Consider the following 12,392-nt stretch of genomic DNA (forward strand, 5'->3'; position numbering starts at 1 on the left):
AAAAACAAGCCCAAATGCCGCGTATTTATAGCGGACTTGACAACTGTGCTTGCGGATGCCCTTACCGAATTCTCGCGATGCTTTGCCTCTTCCTCTAAAAAAAAGAAATGGTCCGGCAATGTCTCGCGAGATGTGCAGCTGTGTTGTTGCAAGAGAAAGATGGACGGCGGAGTAGGCGGCGGACTCCCAGTCAACAATAAACAGAGATCAATGTTATCCAACAACAGAGGCAGGGGCGAGTTCATCCGGAACCAGAGGAAGGATTCCGAGGTAGGAAGAATAAGATCGTGCTGTTTAGATCGCGATGCTCCCTCGTTTAGATTGTGAGTCGGAGAGGATAAACCGTTCGCTCCGATCTCGAGTACTCTGCATAACAATGTATTATTTATTTATTTATTTATTTATTTATTTATTTCTTAGCAGACGCCCTTATCCAGGGCGACTTACAGTCGTCAGCAAATACATTTCAAGTGTTACAGTACAAGTAATAATACAATTAATAAGAGCAAGATAAATACAATGACAGCAAGATAAATACAATTTAAATGACATCATCCCCTTTGCACGGATGCACTCAGGCTTCATCACATCACACATATACTTAGAGAACAGGATTTCACAAAGAGCGTCCCTGTGCAACATTCACCGTCTGTACAGAGATTAATCAGCCTCACACATATCGGATCGGACCCACAAATCTTTACAACGCAACAAGTAGCACGAATAGATCAGTGTGATTAACACCATTGCTGTGTAAGTTACACAATGTCGAACCCCTCCCTGTATTATTATCGTCATGCATCATCATCAATAGCCAGGGTTCCCCGATGACGTTGTCGATTCCCTCTTGCTTTATTTAATCCAGTTAGACACAGTGGGACTGCTGTTTGATATTCTCCTCTGCGGTTAACATGCAGTCGATTGCTTCATGTGATAGAATGTTCTCGTGTATGCTGCCTGTTCGCGCAGAGCTCAGAAATGTACGTCTCGATTATTACAGCCCTTAAAAAGTCATGTCATGTCTGGTCTGGGTCTAAATTGTGGCCACGTGTTCTGTACGTTATCCTCTCAACCTGAGTCCTGCTAACTGGGTATTTGAAAAAAAATGATATACAGCTAGTACTGAAACAATGCTGACAGGATGGCAACAAGACTCCCCTTGCATAGCAGTTTGATCCGTCCCTGGTTTTACTTGTGAGTTTAGTATCACACACCTGGTATTGTTACCTATACACTGGGGCTAATCAAGGTTGGAGTAAAACCTGGAAGGGGTGAAACCGCTGGGCAACGGGAGGCATATTTCCAACCCTGCATTACATAGATGAGGAGTTGAAAAAATGATACAATATCCCCTTGATATTTCACAACATGATTGTGTGCTTTTTTATATATATTTCTGTATGTTCTTCCCCAGGGTTTCTCAGAGTCCCCGGATCTGGAGTTTGAATACGCAGACACTGATAAATGCATGGCTGAGCTCTCAGGTGGGTGTAAGGATCACGACACAATCCTGTATTATTGTGAGCAGTGACAGGGCTGCTGATCAGGGGCGTGTTCTTGTATTATTGTGAGCAGTGACAGGGCTGCTGATCAGGGGCGTGTTCTTGTATTATTGTGAGCAGTGACAGGGTGGCTGATCAGGGGCGTGTTCTTGTATTATTGTGAGCAGTGACAGGGCTGCTGATCAGGGGTGTGTTCTTGTCTTTGCAGAGCTCTACAGTTACACAGAGGGACCGGAGTTTCATCTCAATAGGAAATGTTTCGAAGAGGATTTCAGGACTCACGGTACTGGGACTTGGAGAGTGTGTGTGTGTGTGTGTGTGTGTGTGTGTGTGTATTTATATACAGTGTATATATATATATATATATGTATGTGTCTTTGTTTTCTTGTTCAGTGGCAGAGCAGAAATGGACAGAGCTGGACGCAGCACAGCACCGGGCTCACGCCATGAGACTCCTGGACGGGCTGGAGGTGACCGCCAGGGAGAGGCGGCTCAAGGTGGCGCGAGCCATTCTCTACTTGACTCAGGGTATGTGAGATAGATACAGAGCCATTCTGTACCTGACTCAGGGGATGTGAGATAGATACAGAGCCATTCTCTACCTGACTCAGGGGATGTGAGATAGATACAGAGCCATTCTCTACGTGACTCGGGGGATTTGAGATAGATACAGAGCCATTCTCTACCTGACTCAGGGGATGTGAGATAGATACAGAGCCATTCTCTACGTGACTCGGGGGATGTGAAATAGATACAGAGCCATTCTCTACCTGACTCAGGGGATGTGAGATAGATACAGAGCCATTCTCTACCTGACTCAGGGGATGTGAGATAGATACAGAGCCATTCTCTACGTGACTCGGGGGATGTGAAATAGATACAGAGCCATTCTGTACCTGACTCAGGGGATGTGAGATAGATACAGAGCCATTCTGTACCTGACTCAGGGGAGATAGGACACAGTATTGGAGTGCAGATCTGTGAATCGGTTGGTTTCGTTGCGTGACTCTGCTCTCTGCTCACGCAGGCTCATTCGGGGAGTGTGGCTCGGAGGCTGAGGTCCAGCACTGGATGAGATACAACATCTTCCTGCTGCTGGAGGTGGGCACCTTCACTGCGATGGTGGAGCTGCTCAACATGGAGATCGAGTAAGGACTGCAGGCACCCGCAGCTTCCCAACACTAGGATTGAAACAGGAGAAACCGTTTCAGAGAGCGGCTTCTGCACTGTGCTCTCTCCAGTGTCGCCTAAACGTTTGCCGACTTCACTTTGTTTCTCTGACCCAAGGGCTACAGACCCGTCTACTCCTTAGACCGTTTTCTTTTAGCCCCAAAAATGGATTGTTTTTGTAGTGCCCCCATCCCCTGATAGTGCTTCCATCGCTCATAACACTATAATAAGGATAAGAGGTCCATGTCAATAAGCAATCTGTCACAAGGAAGTTAGTGTGCATGAGTGAAGCATTGCAGTAACTCCCAGTGTCTGCCTCCTTTTGCAGTAACAGCGCGGCCTGCAGCAGTGCAGTGAGGAAGCCAGCGATCTCCCTGGCGGACAGCACTGACCTCAGGTAAGGACTGCGTTACTGTTGTGTTACTCGGGTTAACTGGGGAACCTAGGGGCCCCTGCTTTGGGGTATATTAATGTAATCTCAGGGATAAGACTCCTATTGCACAGCAGTTCCCATTCCAGGTTTTAATGCAAGCTTGTTCAGCCACAGTGTGTAGCTCAGATGCGTCTAAAGTAAAACCAGGAATGGATCAAGCTGCTATGCAGTGGGAGCCTTATTTCTATCCCTGAAGCTTGCACTTGCTAGGGAAAGCCCCCATGGATTCCTGTTTGTGCCTTTTGCGTTCAGACTAGCAGCAGGATGGGCATGGTACTGACAGCAGTATGGGACGGATTCTGGGTGATCCGGGTTAAGCTAGCTCTTTTCTTCCCCCCCGATGGAGAAATAGAAAGCCTGGTGTAGACACAGCTAACGTCTGGGTGTGCTTCCACCTCCCCTGCAGGGTCCTGCTGAATATCATGTACCTGATGGTGGAGACGATCCAGCGCGAGGACGAGGCAGACCGGCCTGAGTGGAGGGCATCGAGGGAGACCTTCAGATCAGAGCTGGGTGGGGCTTCTTCTATAGTCCTGAACAGGCTGTAGGGTTTAAAACACAATGTGTTGCTCTCCCTAGCATTCTGCTGTGATGTATTTACTGGTATTTTTATGAACAGATTGCCGGCCGTTTTTGACTAGCTGCTTGGGTGCTAAAATCCAACTTGTTCAATCGTAAACATTTCATTCGTTCCCCGACTCCTCTCCCAGGCTCAGCATTGGTTTACTCTGGCAGTTTGCTAAGTACGCAGTGCCCTGTAGGTCCAGCCTGCGTGTAGTACGGCAGGCAGAGTGGTTGACTGTGCATTCCACCTCCTTCCAGGCTCCCCTCTCTACAACAATGAGCCCATCTCTGTCATGCTGTTCGGGATGGTGACGAAGTTCTGCAGCGGCCACGCCCCCCACTTCCCCATGAAGAAGGTCCTCCTGCTGCTCTGGAAGAGTGTTGTGGTGAGAGCGATTCGCTGGGAATCATCCCAGCATGTACTGTGCCCTCGCATCGCATGCACGCACTGTACAGGTTAACCTGGAATGGGATCGAGAATCTTTCTGTGATTTGGTGTTTTTTTTTTTTGCGTGGCCTGCAGTGCCACCTGGTGGCAGCTGTAGGCAATGCCCAGGCCTGCTGACCCGGCCCCCTCTGTTTTCTTTCAGTTCACGCTGGGGGGGTTCGAGCAGCTGCAGACCATCAAGATCAGGAGGCGGGAGGGGCTGGGGCTGCCCCCCCTGCCCGAGGACAGCATCAGAGTGATCCGAAACATGAGGGCGGCCTCGCCCCCAGCCTCCGCCTCCGACCTCATCGAGCAGCAGCAGAAACGAGCGCGTCGTGAGCACAAGGTACCCTTGCCTGCCCGTCTGTCTGCCTGTTGCCTTTGCCCTGCCCCTCGTTGTCCATATGCGTTTTTTGTAAACCCTGCAGGTTTTACATCTCTTCCAATACTGGATGACAATCTTCTGAGAGTGAGTGACTTCTTGTCAGCAGCTCTGCCCTGTATAAACTCCTCCCTGTAACACCCCCACTCCCCAGGGCCTGATCAAGCAGGATAACCTGGACGCCTTCAACGAGAAGGACCCCTACAAGGCAGACGACTCCCGGGAGGATGACGAGGACGGCGAGGAGAACGACAACGCCCTGGAGGCTGAGACCTTTCCCCTGGAGCGGGACGAGGTGATGCCCCCGCCCATCCCTCACGCCCCCTCCGAGAGGATCTCCTTCCCCAAGGGGCTGCCCTGGGCGCCCAAAGTCAGGTGACTGTCTGCATCACAGGACCACGCTGCGTTTTACCATGCTTTTACTAACTTTTTATTAGGAGGCGGTTTCACTTGCAAAGCTGTGAGTCCTGATGTTTGAAACCGGCATGGAACGGCTAGGTGACTGGTGATGGATAATTGTAACTTGTTTTTATTTTAACAGGGAGAAAGACATTGAAAATTTCCTGGAATCTAGTCGGAGTAAATTCATTGGCTACACTTTGGGAAAGTGAGTACTGTCCGTATTCGCATGACCTCTGGGTCAGCCTGTTTGGTTTTATCTGTGCAAGGGGGCCCCTGAGCAGTTCTGAATACACATTCAGAGTCTTTAGCCTGCAGCCAATTCTGAAGAGGAAACAAATGAAGCGTTTAGCTGCTGTACCATCTGTTTTGAGTGACGGCTTGTTTTTCTGTTCCAGTGACACGGACACAGTGGTAGGGTTGCCCAGACCGATTCATGAAAGCATCCACACTCTCAAGCAGGTAATGTCCTGCATCCTCACCTGATGAATCTACAAACCTCTCAAAACCAGCGCAGCGACTTGCCTGATAAGTCTTTCACATTGCACAGCTGCTGTTCTCATGGGCAGGTTTGGGGGCAGTTCCTCTTTTCCAATTCCTTTTCATCAGTTCCAGTTGGAATTGCAATTAGCAGTGTTCTGTTAGAATGAGCTTCTCAAGCAGAGTACTTCAGTCGCAGTCACTGCGTCTCACAGTCAATTCAATGGACTTCAAACGAAAGCAGTGGGGCAATCGCAGTGATTCTTACATCTGTGAAATATCATTTCATACCCATTTTTGTATTTTTGTTGTCACCCCCGGGGGGCGTCCTTGTAAACATGTTGCAAAAGGGGTTTCCTTTTCTGGTTAAAGAATACAATATAAAACACTTCCAAACTTTGCTCTAGAATGGAGATGGATGAATTTTCTGTAGGGTGTCTGTGTGTGTCTGTGTCTCTGTGTCTGTCTGTGTGTATGTGTGTGTCTGTCTGTCGGTATCTGTGTGTGTCTGTGTCTGTCTATGTCAGGTATCTGTAACACCATTCTCATTATAAGACAGAATGGCTCCTGCAGCCTCGCTGCATTAACACTGGAGTCACCTGACATGAACCTGCCTGTGTGTGTGTGTGTGTTGCAGCACAAGTACGTCTCGATTGGGGAGATTCAGATCAGCAGAGAGGAGGAGTATCAGAAGACTCCCTTGTCTGGGGTAGGTGACACTGAGAGCTCTCTGTATATCTAGATCTAGATTGAAGCCGTTCCTTTATGCCTCGTCTGGGTTGTCACATGTCGTTGGCTGGTTGGTTCCCGGGCGCTCCATGGTGTTCAGTCTCCTCTCTCTCTCTCTCTGTATTGTCAGGGTGAAGAGGAGGTAGAGATGAGCCCCACAGAGCTGCTGTACCAGGGCATGCTGCCCAGTCTGCCGCAGTACATGGTGAGTACGGGAGGCACTTTCCATGTAGGAGACTGTCCAGCGTGTACGCCAGCGTGGGAACTCAAGCACCCCCTCTCTCGTTTCCTCCTCTCGCAGATCGCCTTGTTAAAAATCCTGCTGGCAGCCGCTCCCACCTCGAAAGCCAAAACGGATTCCATCAACATCCTGGCCGACGTCTTACCAGAGGAAATGCCGTGAGTGTGAAAACAAAGCGACTCTTAAGAGCCGCTGGCTGGGAGCAGCCTACAGAGAATTCAAAACCAGCAAACCGCTCTCTTATCCAAGGAGAATCACGATCCAGCAGGACACTCGAAAAGGAACCGATAAACCGAAAACTCACCGTTTTAATAAATAGCTACAGCGTTGGGGTTTCCGCCATGCTGTCTGAAAAAGCCGCAAGCCGAACGCAGCCAGTTATTAAAACAGTGAATTTTCAGAATTCGTCTTCATTTTATATATAGTATATGTATATATTTGTATATGTGTGTGTATATCTGTGTATGTATCTATCTAATATATATATATATATATATATATATATATATGTATAGCTACAGGGTGATTAGATAAGTGTGCGTTTGTGAGATCTGGTGCGTTGATGTGGTCAACGTTCTTTCTAATCACCCTGTGTGTATATCTATATATATATATCTGTATAGACTGTGGAGGGAGTTCTTGTTTCGTAGATTTGTCAGTGGTGCATGTATTCATCTCTTTGTTGTGCTTCCCAGTACAACAGTGCTCCAGAGCATGAAGCTGGGTGTGGATGTGAACAGGCACAAGGAGATCATTGTGAAAGCGATATCCACCATCCTGCTGCTGCTGCTCAAGCACTTCAAACTGAACCACGTCTACCAGGTAAGAAGGAACGGGGGTGGGAGGAGGTGGAGGAGGTGGGGCGGGGGGGGGGGACGACAGTTCACTGATCCAGGTCTGAAGACATCGCTCTACAGGAACCAGCTTGGTATAGTCCGGGGTTCCACTGTATAAAGAACTGCACTGGAGGGGGTGTGATCAGAGATGTTAGGAGCTTCACTCTCCCCTGATTAACTGCTTGTTTTTTTTGTGTGTTTTTTTCCAGTTTGAGTACATGGCCCAGCATCTTGTGTTTGCAAACTGCATCCCCCTGGTCCTGAAGTTCTTCAATCAGAATATCATGTCCTACATCACAGCTAAGAACAGGTAAGCGACGCTGTGCAGGCGCCTCCGCGCTGGGGTCGCTTCTGAAGAAGTCTCAATGCAGTCAGGGCAGTGTCTAGTGCCTGTGGAATATCTCACAGCCTCACTGTTAGCTTGAGTTTCACTGATCCTTGCTGGGACGATTACTGCTGCTGAAGTGCCAGCTTCCAGATATTAGAAGCGAGTGAGAGAAAGACTGCGTGGTGGTACACAAGTAGAGTGTTGTGTTTGACGTATGCTTCAGGACAGTTATAACTGCTAACTGCAGGTCGTTTTGTGTATGGCAACCTCATGGAGACAGATTAAAAAAAAGAACTTCTAGTCTTTATATGGGGGTAGGGGGGCATATGAAAGACGCAAATGCATATGAGGATGCCACCCCCCGCCCCCCTCAATATAGCTTTTTTTTTTTTCAATATTTCATGCATGAAAGGGTTAGCCATGAATAAAATGCAATGTGAAGCTCTGGAGTACTCTGCTGTATTAAATGCCTGCTCTTGCAGTACTCTGTTGTATTGAATGTACTCTTGTCACAGTTGATGTGTCTCTTTCCCAGTATTTCCGTGCTGGATTTCCCTCACTGTGTGGTTCACGAGCTCCCTGAACTAACCGCTGAAAGCCTGGTGAGTAATCGTTCGCTTGAATTGCTTTGATTTCAAATGAATGCAGATTAACCAGCCAGTGAGCCAGAGACGGAGATCACACCCATTAATCGCTCTGTCGAACTTTACTGACAATTAAACGACTGTCATTAACTGAAGTGCTTTCTGATTCACAAAACAGTAATACGTTCAGCTACCTGGTTTTGAAAATGAGTCTGTGTCTGATTTGATATGCATTCATAATTACAGAGGGATCAGATACTGTTCAGTAATATCGCTGGGTTATTCTGAAGCAGCAAACCTGATCAGTTGACTCGCTTTGAGTGAATTTAACACCCGGAGCCAAGCTGAAATGCAAAAATAGTAAAGCGTTGTCTGCAGGCTCTGGAGGAGCCCTTAAAGAAAGAAGCTTCTCTTGTAAGTGATCTGACCGCTGATTGTTTCCTGTGGTCCTCAGGAAGCCGGAGACACCAACCAGTTCTGCTGGAGGAACCTCTTCTCCTGTATCAACCTGCTGAGGATCCTAAACAAACTCACCAAGTGGAAACACTCCAGAACCATGGTACTCAAGCAGGGCTGTGCAATAGGGAGGGGAGCTGTCAGGACCATGGTACTCAAGCAGGGCCTCTGCAATAGGGAGGGGAGCTGTCAGAACCATAGTACTCAAGCAGGGCTGTGCAATAGGGAGGGGAGCTGTCAGGACCATGGTACTCAAGCAGGGCTGTGCAATAGGGAGGGGAGCTGTCAGGACCATGGTACTCAAGCAGGGCTGTGCAGTAGGGAGGGGAGCTGTCAGGACCATGTGAATCAAGCAGGGCTGTGCAATAGAGAGGGGAGCTGTCAGGACCATGGTACTCAAGCAGGGCTGTGCAATAGGGAGGGGAGCTGTCAGGACCATGGTACTCAAGCAGGGCTGTGCAATAGGGAGGGGAGCTGTCAGGACCATGGTACTCAAGCAGGGCTGTGCAATAGGGAGGGGAGCTGTCAGGACCATGGTACTCAAGCAGGGCTGTGCAATAGGGAGGGGTGCTGTCAGGACCATGGTACTCAAGCAGGGCTGTGCAATAGGGAGGGGAGCTGTCAGAACCATGGTACTCAAGCAGGGCTGTGCAATAGGGAGGGGAGCTGTCAGGACCATGGTACTCAAGCAGGGCTGTGCAATAGGGAGGGGAGCTGTCAGGACCATGGTACTCAAGCAGGGCTGTGCAATAGGGAGGGGAGCTGTCAGGACCATGGTACTCAAGCAGGGCTGTGCAATAGGGAGGGGAGCTGTCAGGACCATGGTACTCAAGCAGGGCTGTGCAATAGGGAGGGGTGCTGTCAGAACCTGCAGCCGGAATCCTGCAGTTTTGCTGGGTGTCTTTCATGCATCTTGTACAGTAAAAGGAGTCGCCTGCTCCGATCATCCCTGATTGTGTGCTCTGTGCCCCTGATTGTGTGCTCTGTTTTCTCTGGAGATGCTGGTGGTGTTCAAGTCGGCTCCCATCCTGAAGAGGGCGCTCAAGGTGAAGCAGGCCATGATGCAGCTGTATGTGCTGAAGCTGCTGAAGGTGCAGACCAAGTACCTGGGCCGGCAGTGGAGGAAGAGCAACATGAAGACCATGTCCGCCATCTACCAGAAAGTGCGCCACCGCCTCAACGACGACTGGGCCTATGGGAATGGTGAGCCTGACCCCTGACCCCGAGCCCCACCCCTGACCCCGAGCCCTTTATCGTCTCAGGTTTGGTTATCTCAGCCTAGTCCCCAGACTGCTTGAGATTTGTCCCAGGACTGAGTCTAGGTGCTGTTGCAGAGCTAGCCAGTGCCTTGTCTAAAGGAACGTGGGAGCCCTGTTGTTAACCCAGCCCTGTTTTGACCGCAGATCTGGACGCGCGGCCCTGGGATTTCCAAGCGGAGGAGTGCGCGCTGAGAGCCAACATCGAGCGCTTCAACAGCCGTCGCTATGACCAGACGCAGAGCAACCCCGACTTCCTGCCGGTCGACAACTGCCTGCAGAGCGTGCTGGGACAGCGCGTCGAGCTGCCGGAGGACTTCCAGATGAACTACGACCTCTGGCTGGAGCGAGAGGTCTTCTCCAAACCCATTTCCTGGGAGGAGCTCCTGCAGTGACCCCCCCCCCCCCGCCGCCCCGATCACGCTGCTGCTCAACAAACACTAAGGCAGGGGGGGCTTCATGGAGTTTTTGTTTCAACCCGGTCCTAATAAATGTACGTTGTGTGTGCGCTAGTAGTTACTGAAACCATACGACTGCCAGCTATATCTTAAGAGTTCAGGGACTGGGACCCGTAGTATTGAATAGGATCCGGCTCGTGGACACTGAATCTGTGTGGGGGTGGAAACAAGACTCCCATTGCATAGCGGTCTAATCCATTCCTGGTTTTACTATGAGTTTAATAATTAGACACACCTGAGCTTGTTTCTATACACTGGGGCTAATCAAGCTTATATTGAATCCTGGAAGGGGTGAAACTGCTATGCAATAGGAGTCTTATTTCCATGTTTCCATCGCTGGTGTGCATCTTTTGTGGCTTGTGATGTGTGTGTCTTGGGAACGGTTTGAATGTTTAGGTTTGGGTTGAAATGAAAAACTGGATTGGGAGTAGGTAGGACCTCAAACACTCTTGAGAGAATATTCACCTCTTTCTGAATCAACTGGCAGACCAGTCAAAGCACTGATATGGAAGAGGAGGTGTCTTCAATATACAAGTGCTGTTCAGACAGGGAAACGCCTCCAGTGTGAATCGATCACAATCTACTATCTCTTACCCAAAGTGCAAACACATAATGGACACTGCTTGCTGTGCTGTTTACAGTGAGTATTTTTGAAGCGTGCATCTTTGTATAGTCTCTGTATCTGTATACTTCTTAAAACAAACACCTGGCTTTGCATATGCGTTTGTTTGCACACCCTTATTGAAAGAACCAGGCATGGGAATAAGACTCCTATTGCACAGCAGTTTCACCCAGTTCCAGGTTTTAATTCCAGCTTGATTCAGCACAGTGTGCAGGTAAGACGCTGGGCTGGAAACCAGTTTACTTCCAGCACAGAGCAGTCTCTTACACTCGCGTTTCAAAAGCTTTCTGAATGCATTTAAAAAATAAATAAACTTTGAAAGGTATATTTTTGAACTCCGAACCCAATAAAATCCTGATTTCTTTATTTCTTCATTTATTATTTTAGAAAGCTGAGGTTTGAGTCGCCAGTAATAACACTGTAATTCACGTTAGTAAAACTGTTAAATAATGGCCGATAATTCCTAATGCATTCCGACTGAATAACACCTGAATGTCTTCTGCATCTCCTCTGAGTTCTGAGGTCATTCATTTTGAATTCAGCCCTGTTAATTCATGTGGATTTAATTACCTGTGTTCATGTGTAAGGCGATGCATTCGTGCATGAAATAACACTTCACAATCCCCTGATGGGAGCATGAATGCCTTCTGTATGTGATCAGCATCGTTTATTACAAAGGAACATGAAGAGAGTTAACGGGTCTGAATTGAAAATGAATGACCTCAGAACTCCGAGGAAGTGCGTAAGATATTCAGGTGTTAATCCTGTGGGATGCAGACCGGGGATTCGTTATGTCTTTATTTGTGTGTTTTGAACAGCATTTCGGTTTTGTATTTTTTTTTTTTTTTTTAATGATGATATCTTGGGGACCAGCTGATCGAACTTCTCACTAACAGAACTGTGTTGTAATAAAGTTCGGACCGTATTTGTTCTCTGATGGTGGACCAGAGAGTAACGCGAAACTGTTTTAAGACGTGTATCATAGCTTTGTCGTTCCTTTGTTAATCTTTCTACAGACTCTATTGAAATAAACGTTTCTCTTAATTTAACGAGACTGTGTGCTGTGTGTTTGAATATCTCCCTGGCTCATATTATGTAACTATAGCGATCGCTATAGATTGACAAAGTACCTGGCGATATTCGCGAGTGATGACGTTTTATAGTCACTGGAAAGCAACACAGTTTGAAATCAAGGGTGTCTCTTTTAAATTATCACAAAAACATTTTTGGGGGTTGGTGGGAAGCATGAGAGAACCCTGGCTGAGAAACCCCGTTATAGATCCATACAATCATCGAGTATTTCCCGGTTAAGATCTAACTTTTGAGATACCGTTACTCATTCATGCTGTGGTATTTTTTTAAGGATTACAGCAGCTAAATGCAGTTGACATTCCGGCCATGTAATATTACAGGGCTGTTCCCACGTGTTGCCGCTAGGTGGTGCATGTCTGCTGTACTCCCTGGGCTTGTGATTTGGTATTGGCGCTATTGAACAGATAACTCGCCATTTCATTTCGTACTATAA

The 12,392-nt window shown here is 48.1% G+C and overlaps 1 protein-coding gene across 1 annotated transcript; it reads left to right on the top strand.

Moving 5' to 3' along the window:
* Positions 1-104: 104 nt before the first annotated feature.
* Positions 105-11,916, top strand: LOC117432326 (striatin-interacting protein 1 homolog). The gene is made up of 21 exons (XM_059004750.1): positions 105-270; positions 1,415-1,484; positions 1,711-1,785; positions 1,896-2,030; positions 2,530-2,650; positions 3,001-3,069; positions 3,512-3,618; positions 3,928-4,055; positions 4,260-4,442; positions 4,633-4,853; positions 5,020-5,085; positions 5,276-5,339; positions 5,995-6,066; positions 6,217-6,291; positions 6,388-6,485; positions 7,023-7,149; positions 7,373-7,473; positions 8,027-8,093; positions 8,530-8,634; positions 9,530-9,734; positions 9,935-11,916. The coding sequence occupies exons 1-21, from the start codon at positions 160-162 to the stop codon at positions 10,180-10,182; spliced, it is 2,448 nt and encodes an 815-aa protein (XP_058860733.1). The 5' UTR covers positions 105-159; the 3' UTR covers positions 10,183-11,916.
* The last annotated feature ends 476 nt before the right edge of the window (positions 11,917-12,392 follow it).

Source organism: Acipenser ruthenus, chromosome 30 (genome assembly GCF_902713425.1).
Source record: "Acipenser ruthenus chromosome 30, fAciRut3.2 maternal haplotype, whole genome shotgun sequence".
Taxonomy (NCBI): domain Eukaryota; kingdom Metazoa; phylum Chordata; class Actinopteri; order Acipenseriformes; family Acipenseridae; genus Acipenser; species Acipenser ruthenus.